This window comes from Anas platyrhynchos, chromosome 1 (assembly GCF_047663525.1).
Source record: "Anas platyrhynchos isolate ZD024472 breed Pekin duck chromosome 1, IASCAAS_PekinDuck_T2T, whole genome shotgun sequence".
Lineage (NCBI taxonomy): Eukaryota > Metazoa > Chordata > Aves > Anseriformes > Anatidae > Anas > Anas platyrhynchos.
In genome coordinates this window covers 63,245,979-63,271,071 of record NC_092587.1, presented here as the reverse complement: position 1 = coordinate 63,271,071, position 25,093 = coordinate 63,245,979, and the positions used below count along the sequence as shown (strand labels likewise).

The following is a 25,093-nucleotide window of genomic DNA, read 5'->3' as shown; positions in this document are numbered from 1 at the left end:
AAAGGTGAATTAATAGCACTCACAAGAGCTCTGGAGTTGGCCAAAGAGGAATGAGTGAATACCCAAACAGGTTCAAAGTATGCTTTTGGAGTGACACATGCACTTGCTATGTGGAAGGAGACTGCACTGTTGTCTCACAAGGCATCCTGGTTAAATATGGGAATGAGATTTTGAAACTACTTGAGGGTGTACAGAAGCCCAAAGAAGTAGCAGCGATACGCTGCAAAGTGCATTGAAGTGGCAGTTCAGACACCGTAAGAGGAAATCGAAAAGCAGACGAGGCAGCTAAGCAAGCAGCTTCAGTTAGCACTATAAATCTTTTATTACCTACCAGAAAGACGTCGATAATGACATCAGAAAATACAAAAAAAAAAGGAATTAAACTGGCCGAATTATTAAAGTGTTAAAGATTCAAATGGATGGTGGGTTACTGCTCATGGACAAGTATTGTTACGAGACAATTGATGACACAAGTTCATTGGAAAACACATGGGAGCTGACGCTGTAGCAGAAAATGTCACAAAGTGTGCCATTGGAGCAAAAATGTTCCTAATTCTTGAGAGCATAACTCAAAAATATGAACTCTGACTTAAAAATAATCCTAAAATACAAATAAAACCTCCTCCTGGAGACGTGAAGAAGGGAATTACTCCTGGTGAGTACTGGCAAATTGATTTTTATGAGTTACTGGGTGCAATCAATATAGATACTTATTTGTGTGTGGGGACACTTTTTTTTTTGTTGTTGGCCTGAGGCTTTCCTGTGTTAGTAAAGTGCCTACTGATAGAAATAATCCCAAGACTTGCAGTAACTGAAGGGATGTCATCAGGTAGGGGGCCTCCCCCTGTGGCAATACTCATTAAAGAAATAGCTAGGATATTGAACATAAAATGGGATTTACATAACCCATGGAGGCCACAACGTAGTGGCAAGGCAGAAAGGATGAATTAAACATTGGAAGGACAAATACGAAAATTGTGCCAGGTAACCCAGTTGAAGTGGATGGAGGTTTTACCAATCGTATTATTTGGGGTCCAGAATAACTCCCAGAGCTCAAGAAAATAAAATGTAAGCCCATTTGAAATACTGCATGGGAAACCTTATACTGTAAATTTAACTGGAAAACCTGATCAGATGCATATGACTAGGAATCAAGAACCTACAGATTGTCTTTTGTCCCTTTTTTTTTTTTTTTTCCCAGTTCTTGGATGCTAAAGGTTTTAAAAGACACCAGTGCCACCACTTCTGCTGAAAAAACACACAAGCCTCACAGCTCAGAACTATCACTGTGATAAAGTAACAGGGAGCGTGTTTATCTTACTACTGAGTCTGCTGAATAAAATGTCAAAATTTCAGCAGAATTAAGAGGCCTTTTCCTGGATTAAGGTCTACAAATCAGAATAGAAAGACACGGAACCATAAACATGCAGAATATATCTAATTTGGAAACATGTAATCTTATGAGTTAGTATTAGATTTGGTTTTGGCTCTAAATTAAAATCTGTAGGCCTATATTAAAGATATTTAGACACAACCAGTTAAGTCATCAAAATGATTGACCTCCATGAGCAACGTGGTCCTCTATGCAGAACATGATGTAATTAGAGAAAATCCAGGAACTCTTGTTTTCCTTATTAGAGAGAAAATATGAACTAGAAATGAATGATTTAGGTAACCTTTGAATGGCTATTTAACGTTTGGACACATTTCCCTTTCCTCCTTTCCAATGTAAGTCATGTGATAAACAAATTCACTTCATTAGAGTGCTCGAGTCCAAGATTTCACTTCCAACAGATTCCTGTCTGAAATATTTCCAGGTAATAAAGAACCTTTTCATGCTTTTGATTACTGTCTGCATTACAGAAAGAAAACAGTTTATAAATGAAAATTCCTATATAATTCCATAGGTTTTCCACAGACGCTTCCCTAAAATCTTATATTCTTTAGTTGGGGTGTATGTGCTGCAGTTTTAATTAAAATACTGTAACAGCTTCAAGAATTCTGTAGCAGGGATATAATTTTCCATTTAGTTCCATCTCTAGGCTCCAAAAACCTCACGTAAGAAACTATTTTCTATTAAATGTCATAACACATCTTCTGAAGGGGACTGTATTCCATTGTAAGAATTCCTCTTTTAATCAACATGACTAAATAGATTATTTCCACAAGATGGCATTAACTTAATTTATTGCTATTTCTCAGAAGCAATACCCTTACATACCTGTATTATCTTCAAAAGGAGAATAAATGTGTTTGAAGGTTTTTCTTTAACCTAATACATTACGATAAAACCAAAAATCTTTCCAGAAGAGCCATTAATGCTTATGCTCAACACAAATCTTGCATTTTCCTGAATCAATTGTACATGGCCAAAACAAAGCGTGCTTCTCAAAAGCATGTTTTAAATTTAGTTAAAATAAGGCAAGACTGCAGTCTAGACCAAACGCGCCATGAGCTAATCTTTTTCAGCTTTGCAGAATCACTTGGGCTTTCATTCCTACATCTTTATTGCCTTTCGCCAAAATATCTGGCACTAGCATCTCAGCACTTCTTGCCTGCATTAACAGAGGATGGCTGCTTTGATTTCCCCTTGAAGTGTTTAATAGGGGTGGGCAAGCCTTCAAAAGCGAGGGGCTTAGCTTTGGATACGCATCTGAAAGGTAGACGCTTACAGGGTTTAGCCTTCCTACAAGCAGTTAATCCCCGTAGCCCCCTTCCGAAGGACAGAGCGGAGTTGTTATCCCTGGTTAACAGAGGGGGAAGCAGAAGTGGGGTCGCCTGCCTCAGCTGAGGTCCCGCTGTGCTGGCAGAGGGCTCAACACAGCACCAACTCCAGCTGCCATCTATTTCATGGGCTGCTGCTATCTTCCAAAACCCCCAGCAGGCACACTCTACAACCATGGTAAAGAGGGCTGGGGCTGGGGTCTGGTCTGCTGAAGTCACATAAAGTGCTCTTCGTGCCCCGCCAGCACCCCCATGTCCACAGTGCATTACAGGGAATATAACCCAGCTCCCGCCTCCTGCACTGCGGCAGCTCCAAGGCCCTCACAGGAACAGCAGCAACAGTGAGACATTAAAATCATGGGGTTTTAAGTACATGGAGCAGGTGTGACGTGGATTTCAGATCCCAAAGGAATTGTGGATTCTGCTCTAAAGCATCAAACAGCTTAATTATGTTGGTGAATTGAGATCAGGGAGCAAATAAACTGGCTGTGTGGAGTCAGTGGGGTTTCTGCTGCTGACTTTGTTTTGGGTCAGGACTTGGCTCCAATTGAAAACAGGAGCTTCTTCTGTAAATTAGGTTATCGCTTACTGGATCTGATCTGAACAGCAGAGGAATGCTGAACAGGTAAACAGGAATTTGGCTCTCCAGGCTTGGGGAACTTGCAGCTTCCAATAACTTTATAGAAAGCGGTGGCAATGGCAACTGAAAAGGCATCACCACCACCATGTTACATAGCTGGTCCTGAAGAAAATGAAGATGATGTAGAGAGCGTGACATGCTCCAAAAAAGAGAAGCATCATCCTCAAGTAGCTGCCTTGTAAGCAATGAGGGATATTCCCTTCTGCTCAGGGATATTCAGGTCCATGAAAACTGAAAAGCATCCCATTTCCCATCAGGTTCTTTTTTTTTTTTTCTTTTTCCTAATTACAGAAGATAATAATATACAGAATTACACTAATTGGAACGAATGCATTAGCGCACACAGAACCAAAAACATGCTCTACGCAAAGGCAAAATTCCATATAGTCCCTGCATTGCTATCAAGATAAGAAAGGGAAAGGGGATGGGAATATAAAAAGGGAAAGCTTTCAGGTGATACGCTAAGTTCCTGAAAAATATAGGCGCACTTTTTTTCTGGTTGCTGGCTTTCTTGCAGATTATTAGACAGACACTGAACCAAATGCCACACTGTATTAATAGAGCAGTGGTCTCATCTTCTACTATTATCAGGGTTTGCAACATCAACTTTTAACAAACTGAGGAGCTGGTAAAAAAAAAAAAAAAAAAAAAAAAAATGACAGCAAGCTGTAACTCTCTCAGTTGGGAAAGAGTAACAGTGCACTCTGCAACCCACTCCTTGCAATAAGCGAGGCAAGCGAGCTGCCAAAAAAGTCATGCGGGTACTGCTGGGTTGCCTATTGCTTTCATCTGGGTGGCTCTCCAAGTCAGGAATTTGGTTGATTTGTTGGTTGATATGAGCTTGTCAAAAACAGCTTCAGACATCTAGCTACAACACAGCAGCCCAGCTAGGGCCACTGCTAGCAGAGCAGCGTAAAAGATGAGGAGAATAGAAATTGCTCCCCTAGGACAGGTCTGATCCTATGAGGCAGAGAGCAACCCCAGCTCCCCTACTAAGTCAGTAGGGCTGGCAGCTCCTGGATGGATGGCCCCAGAGGCTGCAGTGCCCCTCCTGTTTCTCCATGTGAAACGGCAGGAGCTAGTGCTCCGGGGTTCAAGTTCAGTGAGACAAATGGCTCACGGCTCAGAATAACTGGATGCACAAAGTTGTTCCTGATTTTAAAACCATTAGGTTGTATGTGGCCACTGCAGATATGCCGCATGCATAATTGCATCTATACTTTAAAGAGAGGAAAACCTGCTGTGCTTTGAGTCTTTCACTGATCCAGCTATTTATTTTGATGTTTTCTTGAAAACTGTGGCCTTTGGAGCTGGATCCTGCCCACCTCTCCCAAGGTACACACTTCACATCTTTAGCCCTCTTGAAAACGAGCTTTCTTACCCTTTAGGATAAGAAAACAACAACCAAAAACACAGTTTGAAGTTTAAAGACAATAAATTGATCTCCTATGAAATTTTTCAGGCTTAAGCAATATTACTTTTTTAAGTTCTGATTTAAACAACTAAGCACTTGTAACCCTCAAATGAAAACTAAATACAAGCAATATTTCCTCCAAATACTGCTGTTTTGCTGAAGCCAATTAAAGAAAACATTCAGCCAGGTTGACTTATCTCATATCCCTCTCCCCTGAGGCATGGCTGCAGACAGAAGGGGAATTGTTCAAAATAACCCATCAGCCTCCAGAAGGCAAGGCCCAGCTGTGTAATTAGCCATTGAGCAAAAGGCTTGTTCCTTGTTCCCTTCCATTTACAACATCTTTTACATAAATCTTTGGGTCCTTACTCGATTTTTATTGAAAACAAAACGCTTGACATTTTGCTCAGGTAACTACCGAGCAACACTGAATTAGGACTTCAGGCTGTGACATATATACGCAAGCGTGTACAACCCTAATAGCCACAACTACTAATAAAAGGCTGCTACTTGAAACAGAGGTAGAAAAGCACCTTCTACCATAAGCCCAGAAACACAGGTCACCAGGTTCTTGCCATCTGACTCCGTACTTCTGTCTAAATGAAGCTGAATGACCACCTCCGAGCTGTAAACTGAATTATACAGAAGAAATGGCAAGGCATAGGAAAAGCACTTTTCAAGACATAGCATAAGAAAACTGCCAAAGGCTGTTCTAAATAAAGAACACAACTCCTTACGAGAGCCATCACTATTAAACTGCCACGTTCCCGAGGAATGGAATAAAACATCATCATTTTATTTCTGCCATAGTCAGGAATGCTCACAGAAGCCCTCCTCACTGCTCGTGTTGTTTTGAACCCAAAGGATTCAAAGAGAGCTCATTTCTTAGTAACTGAGCCAAGAAAGCAGCTCTCAAGGTCCTTTGGCTGGAAAGTGCCCCTTCAGCAGCGTTTGTGGTACCTGCCCTCTCCTCTTAGCTGTGGGATTTTTGCCTGCCAGCCTGGGCAAGGAGCAAAAAACACACATTGCAAAGCAGGGCATGAGTGATCTGAGCAAAGCAGGAGACCCAAGGACTCCAACACAGGTTAAGTCTAAAGAAATCATTTTACCCCCCCCCCCCACCTCTGCTTTCCTGCCTGAAAAAAAAGGGGGGGCAACTATCAATTACCTATTTTGTAGGTCATATATTTGCAATGCCAATAGGGAGATGAAAAGCATTATACAAACTATATGCGCACATGTTAACGCTGATTAATTTTCTCTGTGCAAACATCTCCCTTTTTCTTCTCCATTGCCCCTCCTCTCATTATATCAGCAGTCTCATCTGGAGGAGGACAAGGAACTGCTGACAGCTGAAGTATTTTCCGCAGTTGTTCTTTTGAGATTCAGAAATGCAACCACTCAACACAGCCTTGTGTTCAGCTGACTGTTCCTTAATAGCTTTGCGCTTTCATGTGTCTCCTCATTTTCTGTTACATGAATTTAAAGCAATCTGATTTTCAAGTTAATTTGAAATGATGCAAGATCCATTAGCTGAGGGTATCATTTGCAAAATAACTCAGAGGGACAACTTTCACTCTATATTTCCAGGTATACTCCCACCAGACAAAAGCAGGGCTAGTGATGTGAATAAAAGCAGTAGGATTTGACCCAAAAAGCAAGTCAGTATACAGCAGAGCACAGAGACATAGCCTATGGAAAAGGCTTGTAGTAAATGCAACAACCCCAGTTTTACACCAACAAGCAGTCCTTTTGTGATAATACTTACACAAATGATTGTCAGAATAGGCAAAGGCTTTGCAAAAGAAAACCTATAAGTGCATTTTTCTAGGATTTTTGGAATTACACGAACTACAGTGTAAAGAGTAGAATAAAATTATTGTTTTAGTTATCACAAAGCAATCTGAAGTGAAACTTAGGGCTATACTTTGTTGACAGCTCCACAAGGACAGCTCCCATTAGAGGTAACAGGAGCTGACCCTCTGCACCTGCAGGTAGAATTGGGCCTACTGACTGGTGACATTCAAGAACGACTGCTTATGCTCATGGCTGGAAAAAGCTTCAAGGGCACAGGCAGCCCAGAGAGGCTGTGGAGTCCCTATCCTTGAAAATACTCAAAAACTGTCTGGACAAAGTCATGAGCAACCCACTCTAGGAGGCCCTGCTTGAGCAAGGGGTTGGACCAGACGACCTCCAGAGGTCCCTTCCAACCTCAGCTGTTCTTTGATTCTGCAAAATGGGCACCTGCCTGGTGCATTTTGGATAAATGTCCTCTAACTGCCGCTGTAGCCACTGGTCTGGATACTGTGGAGGTGTCAAAGTAATGCCTCAAAGCTGTCCTTGAGTAAAACAAATGGGAAGACTAAATCAACACTTGTTAAGAGGCTGGAAACTGGAGGAAACCCTGGGGCAAATGCTGAGGGATGGAGGAAGGGCTGGATTTTCCTCACCCTCTTCCACAACCGCAAATCCTCCACTCATAGATGTGTCTGCATACAGGCAGAAGGTCAGGTACATATTCCACAACTCAAGTCAGCAGCCTTTTAAGACGGCAATACTGTCGTCTCTGTTTTCACCGACCACCTAACGTAGAGGAAAAGCTGAGCAATACCACAATAAAAACGACAGGTTAACTCTTCAGACGCTGTCCTTAAGGTAGAGACATTGACAATTGATAATGCGAGTTGATAATGCTTTCAGAAAGACTGGTGGGGAACAATTCTCAAGAAACAACACCTCATCACTGTATTCAGCTGTTTCAAACCCATCAAAATCTGTGTTGAAAAAAAATAAATGAATTTGGCTAGCTTTACTCTGGACAAGCAAGCTGCTGTCAAATGACTATAAAATCCCTCATACTGTCATGCCAAACCTCAAAGGCAGAGAGCATACTGACTACCAAAATAATGTTTGAAGTATTGCAAAAGGGAAGAAATAATCTTGTCTGCTTTTAGAAAATGGGATGGTGGTCTCATTAGAAAGGAATTCAATTGCAATAGTTACCTCGGCATGTAAAGGACTCGCTCTGCCACCACAAATCCCACCCTGAAGAAGAGGTTGCTGGCTGGGATGAATGGGAAAACCAGGAACAACAAGCCAACCAAAACTTCTTTATGTTCCAGTTTCTGCAATAACACAAAATTAAACAAATATCAACTAAAAAAAAAAAATCCAATTTAATTCACCACTAAATTTCCCCTTTCCTTCTGAGATTCTTATTCACAAAAAGAAGCAACTCAGGTTAATGTTTGGTATGTTTTGCATTTAAAGAAATTATTTCAGGATACTGTTTTTCCATATTTGCATACCGTCTGTGCATCTGCTATGTCCAGAAAGTGCAAAAACACTGATGACAGGATGTATTATTGTCAGTATCTCTTCCAATGTCAGTGCTATTGTATGCAGCTCTCCTGGGACGCCACAGATAGCACCTCAGAGGCACTCCATATTGGTGATAGTGTGGATGTATATATTAACATGTCCATCACAATATGGCCATATGAAAATATGCAAGTGCATATTGCACACAGACTGTGGTGTGCAATCCTAAGTGTTTATAAATGAGGAAAAGCTGTTCAATCAGTCACATTTTATGTACAGAAAACTAGCCCCAAATGGCACATTAATGCAGTCATTTCATCCCTTTCGAGACAATACGTAAACTTGAAATGGTACTTCCTCACACGAGGTCTCTGTACTCATACAGAGATGGAAATTTGAGGCTTACTATATATTACAGCTAATGTCTTTCACTTAAGCTCAGTTAATGCCCTTCACTTGAGCTCACTTCAGCATTGCTCTTTGAGGAGAAATCTCATTGCCACATGCAGTTTAAAACAACTGATCTGCATGGCTGCCACGAAGACCTCAGGATGCAGTTAGCCGCCAGCAGCCTCTGTTCCCACCACAGAAAGAGCAAAGCCTCCATAGGCAAGTTGAGCTTCACTATTAACTCCACCCCAAGATGTTGAATCACTTTGTGCTTTCTGTTGATCTCAAAGGATAAAATCAGGCTATCCGAAGGGTAGTACTAGGTCTGTAAAATCATCCAGCCAGGCGTTTGTGCTTTCCTGCCCTGCCTGCGATGCTGCTTTCTCATCAGTCACCACAGCGCAGTTCTGCACCCATTTACAGAAGTCTCGCTTTGTCACATTTAGAAACAGATGCAAGCAGAGTTGCTTAATGGTTGTAGGACTGTCTAATTGTTTCGGGCAATTTCTCAATTTCAAAGAGCAAATTGACTTACAAAGCTTTAGCTGGGGGGGGGCTAAATTTAGAAACATTAAATGAGATTTTTGAGTAGAGGAGCAGAGTCCAGTCAGTGATGTGGGGCCAGGCGGTACAGCCTGCCTTGCTTTTGCACACCTAGAGACTGCAACACCAGCTACCACTGGCCTAATCCATGGCTGAAATTCAGAAGTCCCAGCGTTATAATCCTGTTCTGTGGAAAAGACAATGAACATTTTCTGTGGGCACCAAACACAAGGGTACATTTTAGAAGGCTAATCTGGCACACAGCCACGTATCAACCCACTACAACTACAGGACTGAATCATTTATACATACTAAGCACATTTACTGAGGACAGGATCTTTCTTTTCTACCTTTAGCCATCTGAAAGCTAGCCATTTAGGCTGGACTTAGTATCTAATCTACTGCTTTAGTCAATGAAAAGCACACGTGGCAGGTGACTGAGCATCCTAAGGGACTACAGTGCTGCTACATCACGCACCCGCTGCAGGGTCTTTGTTCCCTCAGGCCTAGAGGAATGTGTTTAGGTGGTTCAAATTACGTCTGCTCAGAGAGTGTGATGCTATCAAGGTTGCCCAGAGGTGGACCATGGTGCTGCCTCAGCTGTCACACAAGCAAGAATGACAGGCAGTACCCTTGTATCTTCTCAAACACACCAGCGGCACGTTACTTCTCACAACCACTCAGCAGTACCCTTCTCACAGACTTTACTTACCAGTTTGCATTACCAGGTTTAGCCTGTTTGGTGAATGCTCTTTGAGAAAGAGATACCACTGTACAAGCGTGGATGGTACCAGAAACCGTTTAAAAGAAGAGGAATAAAAGGTAGATTGACTTTCACCTAGATAGAAGTCAAGACTGAGTCTGAATGCTGTAAATATACTTGTTACAGAAAGAAAACTAAGTTGGAAGAATGTTTTAGGAAAATAATCACTTTCTGAGGACAACTTTCCAACCAGTACCAACTTCTTAAAAAGGTATCAGCAGTCCTGCACTGCAAAGAGGATATACATTGAGCATTTGTCCCCAGGAATGAAGGGGACCAACAGACTCTCCCCCTCAGCATTGGGGTCCCACCAAGTAGAGTGTTTGGAAACCCCTGAGTAAAAAAGGACCTGATATTGCTTTAAAAGAGAGTTTTTCTATACCTAGTGAGCTGCAGGTTCACCAAAAAAAGTGCACTGACTTCCCCTGGACTGAAGAAGAAACAAGAGGCAGGGAGGTAAAGAATTCATTCCTCCAAGCACCTTTATTAATACCCACTTTAAGCAGCACCACAATTACCTGCCTGTCGTCTACTTTTTCAGTGCATTTAAAACACAGTTACTACTGCCTTCCTGCAGTCACAGCAAAAGCTAAAATACATTACTCCCACAGCTCAAACTGATACCAATCCAGAAAGCTGATGAGCAGAGGTACCCAGCGATGCTCATTTGGGCTTGTAATTACAATGGAATTGGACAGAAAAAAGAATGGATTAAAAATTATTTCTCAACTCTGAATGCAGCGAATTATCAGTCCTAGCTCAAAAAAACTCTGGACATGTATTCCATTCCTCTTCTGCCTCTTGACACTACTTTCCCTTCCCACCTTGTCTGGCCTGATTTTGGTGCCCACGTGCTGCCATCACTCTGCCCCACGAGTCTGCCAACAAAGACCCAGAGGCACAAGAATGTATGTTGGGCCAGAGGGTGTGCATGGCTAATGCAGAAAATGTTCCCCACAACACACTCTTGCTTTAAAATGAGCCAGCTATCAAATAGTTCCCCAGTTGTTGTTTGTTAAATCAATAGCTGGGGAGGCAACCTCTAGTTAACCTCTCTGGGAAGGACATGGTGTTACTCAAGGCTGCAGCGCTGCAGATAAGCGAAAGAAACTGAAAGCTGGGGAAAGACAAATAAAACCTGCACATCCAACGCGAAAAGGGAAAATGTGGGAATTGGCCAAGCTGAAGGAGAAAACAGTACTGTGGGCCTTTTCTCCCCGCACAACAAGTCACAGCTCTGGACTAATGTCATTGAAGGCTGCCAGCTCGGTCCCTCCGGCAGGGCTCCCGGACTGGAAGCAGCACTCACGGAGAAGCAGAATCCTCTGTGGCGCCACTGCCTTCTGAAATGAGACGTATCTGGCAGCTGGCAGCGCCCTTTTTAAAGCATTCAGTTCAGGCAGAGGCTTTTGTTAAGACCAGGTCCTTGAAGGCCTTTAAGTTTAAGGGCACTGGACTGAGCGTTGTTTGGTTGCGTTTAAACTTTCCCATTTTTAGGAATGCGAGGTCAGGGTTTATAAACCCTTTATTTGGAGCTGCTCTAGCCCTGTGTGTCAACGTGGTACCCTAGCCAAAATAACAAAGAGGTTATTACTTGTTTTAGGAGGAAATGATAAGAGTTGTCTTTGTTATTCTAAAACAAATGCACAAAACAAAAGAAACGAAACCCAATGGATCTGTGACTTCTGTTCCCTCAATGGGCCCAGCCAGGCTTCAGCTGGTTTTGTGCTGTGCATGGTCTTGCTGGTGAGCCACTGGGTCAAACTGTTGAGCTCGTCCCACAGTCACTCCAGAGCTGGGTTTGGGTTTCTCTCCTCCACCCAGCCATTACCTTCTCCAAAACTTGTAAGCACACTTCGTGTACCTGACACCTTCACGCCCCGCTGCTGTGCCCTGCCTCGAGGCCTGGCAGTAGGGTCTGCCATCGAACACAAGCTGTAGGAGATTGCCCTCCATGTTTTGGTGAAACAACAAAGACAACATGTAGCTTGTTACATTTTTCAAAATGATTTGGTTGGTGACTTACTGTTTAATTACTCTGGTCATCTGAGCCACTTATGAGACAGCTGAGCTAAAGGTGGCAGAGCCAACATATTGCGAGTGCCCAGAGCAATAGTAAAAGCTTTTAAAGGGGTAAGCAGTGCTGTTTGTCTTTTTTTTCCCTTAAAATAAAAAATCGGGGACAGAAATTACAGATCACTCCACTCATTTTACAGAAAGGCAACTCCTTCCATCTCAAAAACAGTGCTTTCTCTGGGAAATACTGCTTTCCTTGCTACCTGTCACACAGATCTCTGGACCAAAAAAAAAAAAAAAAAGGTGTATTCAAATTAATCTTAGAATGATTTTAAAAATATTAAAATCCAACCAACTTTAAAACAGATTAGCATTCCTTACATCAGATAGTTTGGTGGGAGTTTTCAAATTCACATCTACCTGGAGTTACAATTAGGCATTCATTATACTGTAACCAAAATCAATAAAGAAGAATTTTTAACCCTGCTACTTTTCATGCATTTATCAAAGAACTAAAGAATTTGTGCCTTCCCCCGGATGGAAGACGAAATGCCGTCACACTGTCTCAGACAAAACAGAAAAGAATCATTTCCAGGTCAAAAACCATCAACACAGCAATAAATCTCAAAAATTGCTTCCTTGGCAATTTGGAAGAAAAGGAAGAAAGTCTAGAGTTTACAACTGAAAGAGCTTCCACGGTATTACTCATAAGACATATTCCTGAGCTACAAATAAATATCTTTTTCCTACTGTTACACTGCAAGTCTTCTGCAAGCCATAGCCCACTAAGTACAAGTACAGGACGTACACAGACTGCTTTGAAATATCTGTCATAAACTATGGACTTGCATAAGCAATTCTCTACCTTTCCCATTAAGAAGGCACGGTCTGAGGTGCCAGACCCATCAAGCCTTACAGCATGATGGTGGGACTCAGGTTCACGCTCCCTGGCACCTCCGAGAGCTGAGGCATCCAGGAGCAGAGCTGCAAGGACAGCCTTCCTCCTGGCTCAGGGAAGACAGCAGCTGGGCAAACAAGTGCAAGCAAATTCAGGTCTGTTACAACCTGAAGAGGTTCTGAAAGTGCTTATACATGCTTGCCTGTTCAATGAAAAGGTGGAAATCGAATGGGTTTAATTTCTTCCTCTCACAGCTTATTTTGAGAATGAGGCAAGCGTCACCTCTCCACCATTTAGACCCAACAGCTCCACGGAATAAAGACTTCCTTCCTACCAGAGGCATAAATCACCCTCTGCCAGGGAGCTCCGGATGGTCCATCACAGCCAGCAAGATGTTATGCTTGGAACATCTGGCTGCAAGTGCAGAGAAGCTGGCATCCAGGAAAGCTGGCAGTGCACGGCTGCGTGACAGCAAGAAACGCTACTGCACATTTTCAGGCGCTTGCAGGCCTGGGAGGTAAGCACATTACCCATGAAACAAGACAAAGATTCAAAGGAGCTCCAAGCCTATCTGCAGATCACAGACAGGATTATAATTCTTCAGAAGAATTCTTCTTGTTCCTAAGAGCCATTTGTGCAAGTGCTTAGTGCAGACCGCACGCCAACTTAATTCACCTACTCCTGTTGTGTCGGTCGCTCACGAAGCCACGAGCAGCTTGGCAATGTGAGGCCTCAGCAGCTTGTGCAGGCCACTGGTAGCATCTCACACGGCATGAGGCTAGCATCTACAGCATCTACTCTTGCACAGTGTTAAAGATAAAGGGATTATTATTAAAGGGATTCTGTAGAAGCATGTCAAATTCACCGTGCATTCATGCATAAGTGATAAAAAGCAAACTTTAGCTCGTCAGGAAGCAGCCCTAGGGACTCGCTCTGCCACCGGAAGAAGTGGATGTTGATGGAAAGCCAGCAGGAGCAAGCACTGGGTGCTCCCAGTCCCACCTCTCTGATGCAGGCACAGACTGAGAGGTGATGACAGAGCTGTACAGTGCCCCAGGTGCCATCAGCATGGTTTTCTTAAGGTCACCGGCAGAAATCAGGACGGGACACGTACATCTATCTTCTGTGGCCAAACAGGAGGGCACTGGGGAGCTGTGACTGTTTCGCTCTGCTGCCTGAGCAACCGGTGCCAAAAGTCAGGTGTCAACAGATGGTCTGAAAAATGCAAACGTTTGGTAAGGCAAAGGTAACTGCCCAGCTTCAGAATTGGCTCTGACTCCGGGCTTAATCAGCTTGCTCCCACAAAAAGGAGACACAAATTCTGTAATCACCATAATTTATCAGGAGTTTTATCTTTTCGCCTCATCCAAAAAATTAAAATTAAAAAAAAAAGTAAATTGGTATCTTCAGTAGTGCCAGCTGCATGAATGCCAGGCTTAGCAAGTCACTGTCTATTCTGAAAATAACTCAGTTTTCCTTGGTGACCATCTAGTTCTGATAAAATCACCCTTGGCTACTGCTGACTAGAATTGAACAAATTTTATACTGCACTGATAGTCCGAAGCCATGGAGATTTCCAGTGCTGTTTTGATCACCAGTGCTGACTATTAACCATCTGACATACGGATCCCTTTTCTAATATTTGGTGGCAGCAGCAAAAACTACTTTCCAGTTCAGCAGCAGGAGGATCTGTTCAGGAGCTGGTACACAGGCAAACAGAAACCAGTCAGAAACAGATTCAAAACCTCTGGAAGCATCACTGGCTCCCTGATCAGGGATTATCTGAAAAGAAATCCTTGGCACATATATCTCTGACCATCCTGGTGAGATCAGTCACTTCCTGTTTTCAGAAAGAAGCAAGTTCTACTTGCAAGAAGCAAGGTCCCTACCACTAGGTAAAACCAAGCTTGTTTTTTCAATGTTGAAAGTACCAAAAAAATCCATCCGTGGAAACAGTAGATGTTCAGCAGCTCTGAAAATCAGGCTCTCAATTATGGATTAAAAGCAGAAAGTAGTCCTTTTCCAATTCCATTACCCACAGCAGGGCACAGAATTATATTCCATTAATATTTCATCTTTCATTTCTCTATCCTAACATAAAATTTTGATATTAACTATTTTCCCCTGTACACCTCAGCTACCCATGCATTCAGCTGTGTGTTTACGGTATTTCTTACCCAGCCTTCTGAAATCCCCTGAAGAAATACGCTCTTCTTTCCAGCCCCTAATCTCTGCGGCTCCTAATACCACATCAGGAGCCGATCTGAACAGGATACAGGAGCACGCGCATCCTTAAAACAGAAGTGGAACATTCCAAAAGGAAATATGGAACTCAATCAATTGCTCCAGGAATTAGAAAAACTGCTTTTGACCTTGTGGTTGTTTTTTTCCTCTTCCTTTTTATTCTGTGACTGCAGATTGCTTTACTATATGGAAAAAAAATACAATTTAAACACATGCACACTGCTTGCAGTGTGTACAAGCACAATCTTTGGAAAAGAAACTGTTCGTGGTGGGTTTGTCCTTAAAGAGGTAACACCGAACAAGAGGATCCTATTAAAATCACACAAGAGTTTGGCTCCTTAATGCTTCGCTCAGACAGCTAAGAGCAGCAAGCATCATTGTCACCCCCAGCTATGAATTTCTTGGTCCTCATTCTACCTACCTTTTCCTTCTCACCCCTGCTATTGTGCCTCTCCAAAACCATCCAGCTCTAAGTGGGCCTTGAAATACTAACTCAAACCAGAAGGAGAACACGGTGGCAAACAAAAAGACTGTCTCTGAAAATACAGCAATTCAGTGCTGATAAGCTGAGCACGGCAGAAGTAACTACCCCTATGAAAGGCACCTGCCTAGTGCGGCAGACTCCTGCAGGAGTTAAGAGCCCATTTGGTGAGATGCTGAATGTCTTCATGGGGAGAAAAATCAGAGCTGCTTCAGCCATGGCTGTATTTACTCAGAGTACCCCACTCCAAACCCTTTATTCCAACCATCGACCAAGAAGAAAAATCTGACAAAAGGTATTTTGGCAGTTCCGTGTTTGCTTTTTTCATGCAGGGCAGCAATAGCATACAAACAGGCTAAGGAAGGCTGCTTCTTTGGCTTGAGCTCGATGGCTGGCACCGCGAGCACGCCGGGAAGGCTTTCGTGTGCCTGCAGCCCCAGCGGAGATCCCCAGCTGATCCGCTCGCAGCATCCGACGGAGCAGGAGGGCAGCCAGCGAAGCGAGCAGAGCTCCTTCAAGGGGCTCCCCCCTTCCTGCAGCTCTCACCAAACAGAGTCTTTCTGGCTTATTACTCTCTCCCCGAAGCAAACATTAACAACAGAAGCAGCACCGAAAAACCTCACTGCTACGGATTAAGAACATCAGTCCTGACCTTCTGTATGTGGAAGGAATTCAAGTGGGCCCTCAGGAAAATGAAAGCAGGATTTATTTTAAATGGACCTTTTATGGAAATGACTGTGGTTTCCAGCTCGTCAGATACACTCAGTCGATAAATAGCCTTATTCACCTTGCCGTGTCTTTGAAGCAGGTATTGTTCTGCGAGCGTTGTGGCATATGAATTTTGCAAGGCACAGTTTCTAACTGCGCCGTTACTACTGCAGAGCATTATGAAAGGCTACTGTTCCCCAGAAAGGTCCGTAAGCTGGGATTTATTAATGAAATGCCAAACCTGGGAAACCAGGCAAAGGTCTCAGGAGGGCAGGGTAAAGTAAATAGCATGAGAGAATACACATAATGAGTGCCAGCAAAAACAACAGAAACATGCACACAAAGAGAAGACACAAATGTGTTCCTCTCTTTGACGTTATTAAACATTGACAGCCAAGAAATACACTCTGTAAGAGACTCAGGAATACGCTGAGATGATATTCATACATATAAAGCACCGGATAAATGACAATATGATGCCAATTACGGCAAGAATTAAAGTCATAATAATTTGGTATAAAATGCCTTGTCTTGGCTAAGAAGCACTATGCAGAGAAACGTAAAGAGGCAGCATTACCTTAAAATTAAAATTAGCTCTGAAGTAAAAAATAACCAACTGTAGCATATAAAAGAACAGAAAAATAATATATATTTCTATCAGTTGCATGCAATGACTATAAACTGAAACTCCTAACTTCCTGTGCCATATGTAGCACTGTCATATACAGCAGCAAAGCGCATTCTTTAGAAAGATATGTCCTAGGGGATGCTAGAGATTATTTTTTATTATTGATTTGGAACATAAGCAGCACTCCCTCCTCAGACGTGAGCAAACTGTTGCACAGCACTGTGTGCTCCTGCTGAGCTAGGGGAAGGTGATGTGAGCCACCACAAGCTACCTCAGGAGCACCAGTCAAGTGCAAGACAAGCCCCAAACTGTATGAGGCATGATAAATTCCCCCAGACTGGTCATGTACATTAGCCACAATTTTGAGTTGCATTTCCAGATGGCCTTGCTGTGAATTAACCCGTCATAAACACCTGAGCGTTCCCACTGTCAGCCCTCCCGTGGCTGCCCCTACCTGAGGCTGTTCCCCCAGGAGGCTGGCACCGTACCTAAATGCAATCAGATCCATCAGGTGCTCTGCAGATACACGCACGGCCACAGCGACAGGACAAGCTGCATTTTAATCACGCTACTAATTAAGCAGTGACCTAAAAATGCCACGCGGAGTGGCATTTCAAACATCTGAAGGGTTTCCCTTTCACACTCACTGAGTTATTACGACATGGCAAAGAAATAATTGTTATCCTGACAATATGCCAGGAAGTTCCTCTCCAGTTCACCAAGTGCTCACTGCTTCTTCCAGCACACAAAGGCCCTTGGGGACGTGAGTGGCCATAGGCACAGCCATGACTATTTTGTGTTACTGCTGGGACTTGGTGATAAATGTTTTTTAATTTAAGGAGCTGCAGTTGTTTCCTCATTCAGATCCAGGTCTAGAAAACACCACTAAAAAAGTACTTTTTAACATTTGAGGTTTCACCTTTTCTCTTTGCTACTAGATATTTGAAGTACATGGCAATGTATGATGCGTAATTTTTATAAATATCTCATATGTAAACAAAATTGCTTGGCTTAAACCATACAAAGGAAGGTTAGAAAAGCATGTGTTCAGGAAATGGAAAGGAACCTGGAAAATTTAGTTAAGATTCCAAAAAAAGACCGTGACCCTGGCTTCCACCCCACTCCAAGAAAAAAGACTGGTAGTTACTTGCTTAGCCCTATCAACTTCAGGGTACTTTTTGGGTATTGCTCTGTCCTGTACCTGACAGCTGAAATACTAGTTCACAGAACTTAGTTGCCCCGTAAGATCAGGTGTGTGTCTGCACAGCACTTTCAGAAACATGAACTGATTTTGGGGCAGTCATGTTTGGGGCCAGGAGGTGATGATCCTTGTGAGTCCCCTGGATATATCCTGTGATTCTCAGAATATTCTGTGATTCTGTGGCAGATTATTTCTTTGGCCTCGTAACTGGCTTGCTGGGAAACTAGAACAAGTTGGTGGCTCAGCCATTTCACTGACACCTTTGTAATCAACCTAGTCACAAAGGTGAAAAACACACTGAGGCCATTCCTTGTGTCTGAGGCTGGCTTTGAAAATGAACAATAACCAAAACTCATCTTTGTTTTCCAACTATTATTATTCCTCTGGGATGCAAGCCCTTGCTACACTGTCCCATGCCCTCATCATATCCTCACTATGCTACTCGAAGCCCAGCCAGACCGGTGAGGAAGTTCACAGCAAAGAACTGAGGATGCACCTGAGGACGTCAAAATCCACTGATAACTCTTGGCGCCTTGGCTAAAATAAGGAGACCAATTTGCAGAGAATGCTGGGCATCTGCATGGCAAAAAATCAAGTCTCAAAAGGTTTCAGAGATGCTTAACAATGGACTGCAACTTTTCCACATTAGTCACCATGAAAAAATCTTGGCCAGAGATGACAGCGAGGTCTTTCACTCCTACAGCGGACATTGTGGGAAGTGTGACAAGGAGCAGGCCTTTTCTTTACTCCTGTCAGGTCTCCTGAAGACAGTCATTAATTGTTGCCTGTGATAGGAATGAGAGGATGGTTGTGCATTTAAACTGCAGAGCAACAAGCCTTCCCTGGGAGCTGCTCACAGGGAAGCTCTTTCCACCCTCTTTGGCCAACAAGCAAGAGGGATTAGCACTATGCACATGAAACAACCCAGTGAATAAAAATTACATGCAAGGAATTGATAAAGCAATTTTTACAGCAACTTCCTCATTACGTAAGGAGAGCAACAGTGAAAACACAGAAGGAGGAGGAGCGAGGTTTCTCACTCCGAACAGTAACGAACTGGATAGCTCCCTTCCGTTTCTGCATATTTTTCAACACAAAAACTCTGTCCAATCTAGTCACAGACAAGAGGTCTCTTCCAACCTAGAGATTCTGTGATTCTGTGATTCTGTGAAAGCACTTATGGGTAGAAATCTTGCGCTGTTTCTTCCCCTTCTGAGGTAGAACAACATTGACAAAATGAAACGGAACAAGAAAGCTTCATGCCTTAGATGTCCTTTATCAGCATCACACATACATGCCAAAAGGGTTATTACCCTAATCACGAAAGTCGACAACAAATTAGCCCTGTTTAAAATTCAATGGCAATGGAGGCAGAAATCCAATACATGCATTCTCTAATTACATTCCATGTAATATATTCTGCGAGTCTCCTGTGAGCTTGTTTTGTGCATACACGCACCACCTCTTGCCACTGGAAATCAATTCAGTGTTCGTAGCACAAGTGTCTTCAGTTCTGCCAAAACAACTTCTAGCGTTTCCATCCTCCATGCCACAAAAAGAAAGTATTAGTGCCAATGAGAAAGAATGAGGTTTTGTCCTTTCTTACCCATGCACACCTACACACTCACAGAAAAGGCACACAAACTATTTGCCTGTTCAGTGTAAAGCCATTCCTTAGAGAATTGCAAGCTATTACTTCCAGGTTAGGCTTTTCAATGAAAAAGGAGAGAAAATGGCTGCTAAGACAGCTCAATGTGTTTGCTTCAAACAGAAACCAGAACTTCTTACAGTTTATGAAATGTGAAAAATCAGTGATGCTACATACCGACTACAGCACAGTGAGAAGTAGCATCAGAGGCTTGACAGAATTCTTTCTTGGGGGTATCAATGTCGTATTAAAAGCCACTGCTGTTGCATTTTGAAAGCAGCTTTCTTAAGAGCCTAATATAATGAACTGTGCCTGCAGTTCAAGTGTCCTGAACTTCCCTCTTGTCTCTGTGGAAGACATCCCTGCGAGTATCCAAAGCCAACAGTTGTTGTTTTTTTTTTCCAGGAGAAGTGTCTCTTCCTGCTCAGTACATCATAATCAACTTCATACCACCTAATGGCAATATCCTAATTGGATTGTTTTGCATGTTGCTAAAAATAAAATAGCTTCAGAGAATTAGATTTTCTGAAAATCTGAATATTTCAGCTACTTCTAATTACACCTAAGGCTGGGAGAAGCATGTCCAAATTGACCTTCAAGATCCATTCCCAGGGTCCATGTTCAGTGGGTTTGCTGGGGAGCTGAGACTGATTAGAGCATTTTTTGAGAGTATGTGATTGTTCTGGTTTTACTTGTGTTAGACATGAAAGAGGATCACTTTGGATTTAATTCATTCGGTGTTTGGGGTTTTCAGAAGAAAACATAAGGGATTCTACACAATGAATTTCAAGGCATTCAACAAGCAAATGTCTGGAAAGCAAAATTCACTTTGCTTGAAGCAACGTTAGTGGTGGTTAAGAGTAAAACAGTGAACTTATCTTCACAAAAAAAAAAATAAATAGAAGCTTCAAATCAAACAGTGGCATTCTTAAATCCAGACTGAATTGTTTTGCCTTAAAAAAAAAAAAAAAAAAAAAGGCACAGGAGTAAAAAAAAAAAAAAAAAGTGATGAAATCTAGATACTTAATGCACAAAGTGTTTTTGAAATACTTTGTTTTCCATTTTCACAGAAGACACACAATTTAGTTAGCCAAAGGAATTCTTCTGGATTACCATTTTACCCACATTAATGTAACACAAAATCTCTAAGGATAATCCTGAAAGATTTTTTCTCAGCAAACCAATGACACTAATTTTGTACACAGTACCAATTCTGACAACAGGAGATGAAATAAAAAGCAACTGAAACTTCAAAGAATGTGGAATAAGGTTTTTCAGAAGTGTTCAGTACTGGTAATGAGAATTTTATCATTAACTTCCCTGGGAACAGGATTAGGTCTAATACAAACATTTCTGGGTATCTCTAACAGTGAGTAATGAAAGCAGGAGGAATATAAGGTGATATAAAACCTGCAGGTAGAACTAGTGAATACCTAACGTGGTATTTTCCCATATTTCCCATACAGCACCTGTCAATGTATAATCTAAATTAATGACGCTGCAGTCTCAAACTGTTTGGTTCATTTTCTTTTGGGAGCACAGAGACGACTAGCAGGGTAGACCGAAACATATATATGACCTGCATGGCTTAGCGTAACATAGGTATTAAAAACCTGTCACTCCTCTACTACATCTTTGGGTGAGTTGTACATTTACATTCATGGAGGAGAAATTTTGTACTATTCCAAAAATTATGACATACACCCTTCCTAAATAAACTTCCACAACACAACTGCACAAGGAATAGTTTGTTACCCCCTGTAACCTACAAAGACACCCTTCCATGTCAGTCCATATCTGTTCTCTTGCCCCTCACAAGCCTGGTATACCCTCACTTTCATTTCTGCAATAACAGTGGATCTGAAATGCTGAAATGTGAAGCTTGGATTACCATCAACTAGATCATTTAACCTAAATAACATTTTCCAGATCATTTCAAACTTCCTGCATCCTCTTACTTCTCATCATGATGTATCCAACATTTAGGTTTTAAAAGCGTAGTAAAGGTACAGCAACAATAATTGATTTCATTTTCAAAGGGCTCTGCAGATGACAGTCCCCAGTCCTGTTTGAGTCAAGTGTCTATGGGGAAGGCTGAGACTACTCTCACCCACTTCAGCAGGTTTGGATCATTAACACTAATCAAAGGCAGGGTTCTGGGCCAACTTTTGCCCTCAAATCAAACCAATTAGAGACTGAGATATTCAGCTAAAGAGGCGTTTTCATCTGTTAAACTTGCCTGCCTTAGTTATGTAGTGGTGTGTTTTTTCATCTCAGTCCAATTTATTTGGGAGGAAAATTTGTGCTTAGTGACTACCTCATCTAAAGATTAGGAAACGACAGATTTTAAACAAAATGCTGTACTGCATCTTTTTCCGTCTTACCTTGAATGCAGCTATGCAGTGTAGGCTGAGTAACACCAGCACCACGACCAGCAAGACTGTGGCCAAGTTCCTCACGTCCCAGACAGACTCGACCAGAGGGATACTGCCGACCTGCCAGTCATAGCACAGGGTAATCGGTGCCAGCAGAAGCCACGCATTGAAGGCCAGAAGGTAGGAGTAAGTTAGAAACCTGCAAAAGAAAACAGGTAATGTAATACAGGGCACGGCTGCCAACACCACGAAACATTTTCCTTATACCAAAACAGAGCTGGGTTCACACAGATTGAGATTTTGGCATTTACCACTTACTAGAGAGAAGGAGGCACAAAACAGCCATGCATTCACAGGTAACCCTATCCCTCTCTGTCAATAAAGACATGCTAATGTGGAGAGGGGCTGGGGGGGTTGGAGGGTAGGCACAACTTCACCAGGCCATTTAAAGAGATAGCATAAAATCAGTAATATTTGTGTGTTTTCCATGCACCAGCCTTCAGAAAACTTTACATATCTTAATGTTGCACTCGGATGTTTTACTTTGAATTGACTTGCTATCAGCTTCAACTACAAAATGTTACTTAATAACTAAGCAGGTACAGAAGCGTATCCACCTGTTGCACAGCACATTGCATCAGTCTTGCAATTCCAAATATCCTTTTACCTGAGTTTAACTTCCAGTTTAGGATTCTACCCATGTGCGCAATATTGAGCATTTAAAGTCAGACCTCTCCTTCTCTCTTTGCATCCTAGCATAGAGAGAAAAGAGAGAGCAAAGGAAGCAGAGGGTGATTCTCCACCGATCCCATTACAGCTTATTAGGACTGGGGACAGCCATAAAAGTGAGGGGGAAGTAGGGAGCCTTTTAAATTGTTGTAATCTTCATTAATTGGCATTCTCTGTAGGGAGGAAAATAACAGAGAATGGAAATGGGAAACCACACTGCCCTATGGGAAGTATGCAGGGATTGCAGAGGTCTGAACAAGAACAGCATGGGTGCGACCTGGTTAAAGAGAAATAGAAAACAACAAGAAATAAAACATCCCCTCTGCCCCCAGCCTTTTTCTGCTTGGCACCTACTTGCCAAAAAAAAGCTTCTCCTTGAAACCACATTTACAGAGGTTCAAATACATTTGAGGCTGGAGATTATTCCAGCAATCATGAAGTCTACCAAGCAGAACTGCAAGAACCTTTGAATAGACAAACCCTTCCTTCGTCTGAAAAGGGAAAAGTCCACATTGTACGCAGCACAAAAAAAGGGCACATACGAAATAAAAGAAAAAACAAAAGGAAGATAGAATATTTTATCCTGCATAGGATTTCTTCCATCGGAGCCGCCTGCTTAGCTGTTGTTATCACACCCAGTTGCCATGGTACCTTAGCAAGTTTATTAAAATGATAACAAAGGATCCCCAAGAGATGTAGAGCCAGAGAACTGCTTCACTTGCCACTTCGAAACCTGCCCCTTTGGGGTCAAAACGCAGCCTTTACAACAACAGTTACAGCATTATAATATATTTGTGGCAGAAGAGGGAAGATATTGAGGCTAAATGTGACTCCAGGCTGGCAGGATGGAATTTCCCAGCTGGGTGCTGGGCCAAGACCTGGGGATGAACCAGGCCTACATTTTTGTGAAAACATTTTGAAATAACCACAAACAGTTAGGATATCAGTTTTCTTCTCATCCAAAAACCCAAACATCTCCAGCGGCACAGCAACTCAAAAGCTGGGAAGGTTAAATAGCTGGAATAATGTTTCATTGTAAACAGTGGAAAAGGCACATTCCCATTTCCCCCCAAATCAATCTTATTTCACAATTCTGATGGAAAATGATGTATTCTCATATCTTTAAGAGTTTAAAACCACTTGGCACGTTTCTCTTCCATTCTGCCTTTTTTCTCCCTGATGTAGTAAACAGGGAAAAAAGTGAGAGAAAATGCATTTTCTCACTTAACAGCAACAGCGATTAAAAGGACAGTTTCTATTTAAGAAAGCATCCCTCAAAAAAAAGCAATGTAATTCTCCCCAAAATCTTCAAATTTCGATTGTTCACGATAATTGAAGAAACAACTATGTCTTTTTTTAATTAACAAGCCAATCTCTTCTGGCCAGCATTACCGAGAAACCCAGCAAAACAAAACCTGGTGCAGCTTGCTCACGCCGGGGTGCTCGCAGCGAAGTTACACGCGGCGCTCCCACACCTCTGCTCAGCTGGAGAACAGCAGAGCTGTGCATCGCTCTTAATACAGCCACAGCTCGGAAAAGGTTGCCAGGATCTATTTACAGCTACTTAAAAGCCAAAGCGAGATCCATTCCTAGCTTTACACTAAAATGCGTATCCATTTATACCAATCTGTATAATGTCAAGGCATATAACATTGTTACCAGTGTGTATTTTAGCATTTTCAGAAGCCTTGAGTTAGGTTTGTACTTGAACCAAGTTTTCAGAATAATTGTCCTTCTAAGCCCTGCATGTTACCATTCTCAATAAGCACCAAAACATCCATGGAAGTTGTTTAATGAACCACGACACACTGCAAACCTTCTCCTGCTTACCCAGAGCAGGCTTTCAGACAGTGAGATGGATTGACAACTGGCTGAACAGCCAGGCCCGCAGGGTAGCGGGCAGCGGTGGGAAGTCTCCTTGGAGGCCAGTAATGAGCCAAGTACCCCAGGGGTCGGTACTGGCTCCAGTCTTCACATCTTCATTAACGATCTGGACAATGCAGTAGAGTATGCCCTCATTAAATTTGCTGCTGATACAAAACTGAGGGGAGCAGCTGACTCACCAGAGAGCTGTGTGGACATCCAGAGGGACCCTGACAGGCTGGAGAGGTGGGCGGGCCAGAACCTCCTGAGGACAAACAGCCCCAGGCACTGGGATGTGCTGGAGAGCAGCTTGGCAGAAAAGGGCCCGGGGGTCCTGGTGGACACCAGCTGAACATGGGCTGGCAGCGTGCTGTTGCTGCTAAGAAAGCTAATGGCATTCTTGGCTGCACTAGGTGAAGTACTGGCAGTAGGTGAAGAGGCAACCCTTCCTCTCTGCTCAACGCTGGCGAAGCTGCACCTGGAGTGCCATGTCCAGTTCTGGGCCCC

The 25,093-nt window shown here is 42.7% G+C and overlaps 1 protein-coding gene across 1 annotated transcript in view; it reads right to left on the bottom strand.

Annotated features, from left to right (window-relative positions):
- TMTC1 (transmembrane O-mannosyltransferase targeting cadherins 1) overlaps positions 1-25,093 on the bottom strand; it is a 148,314-nt gene that overhangs the window by 57,369 nt on the left and 65,852 nt on the right. The window contains exons 8-9 of the mRNA XM_027469147.3: positions 22,004-22,193; positions 7,782-7,903 (exon numbers count right to left, since the gene is read on the bottom strand). Coding sequence (XP_027324948.2) covers positions 7,782-7,903; positions 22,004-22,193 — 312 coding nt within the window. The remainder of the gene's footprint in view (positions 1-7,781; positions 7,904-22,003; positions 22,194-25,093) is intronic.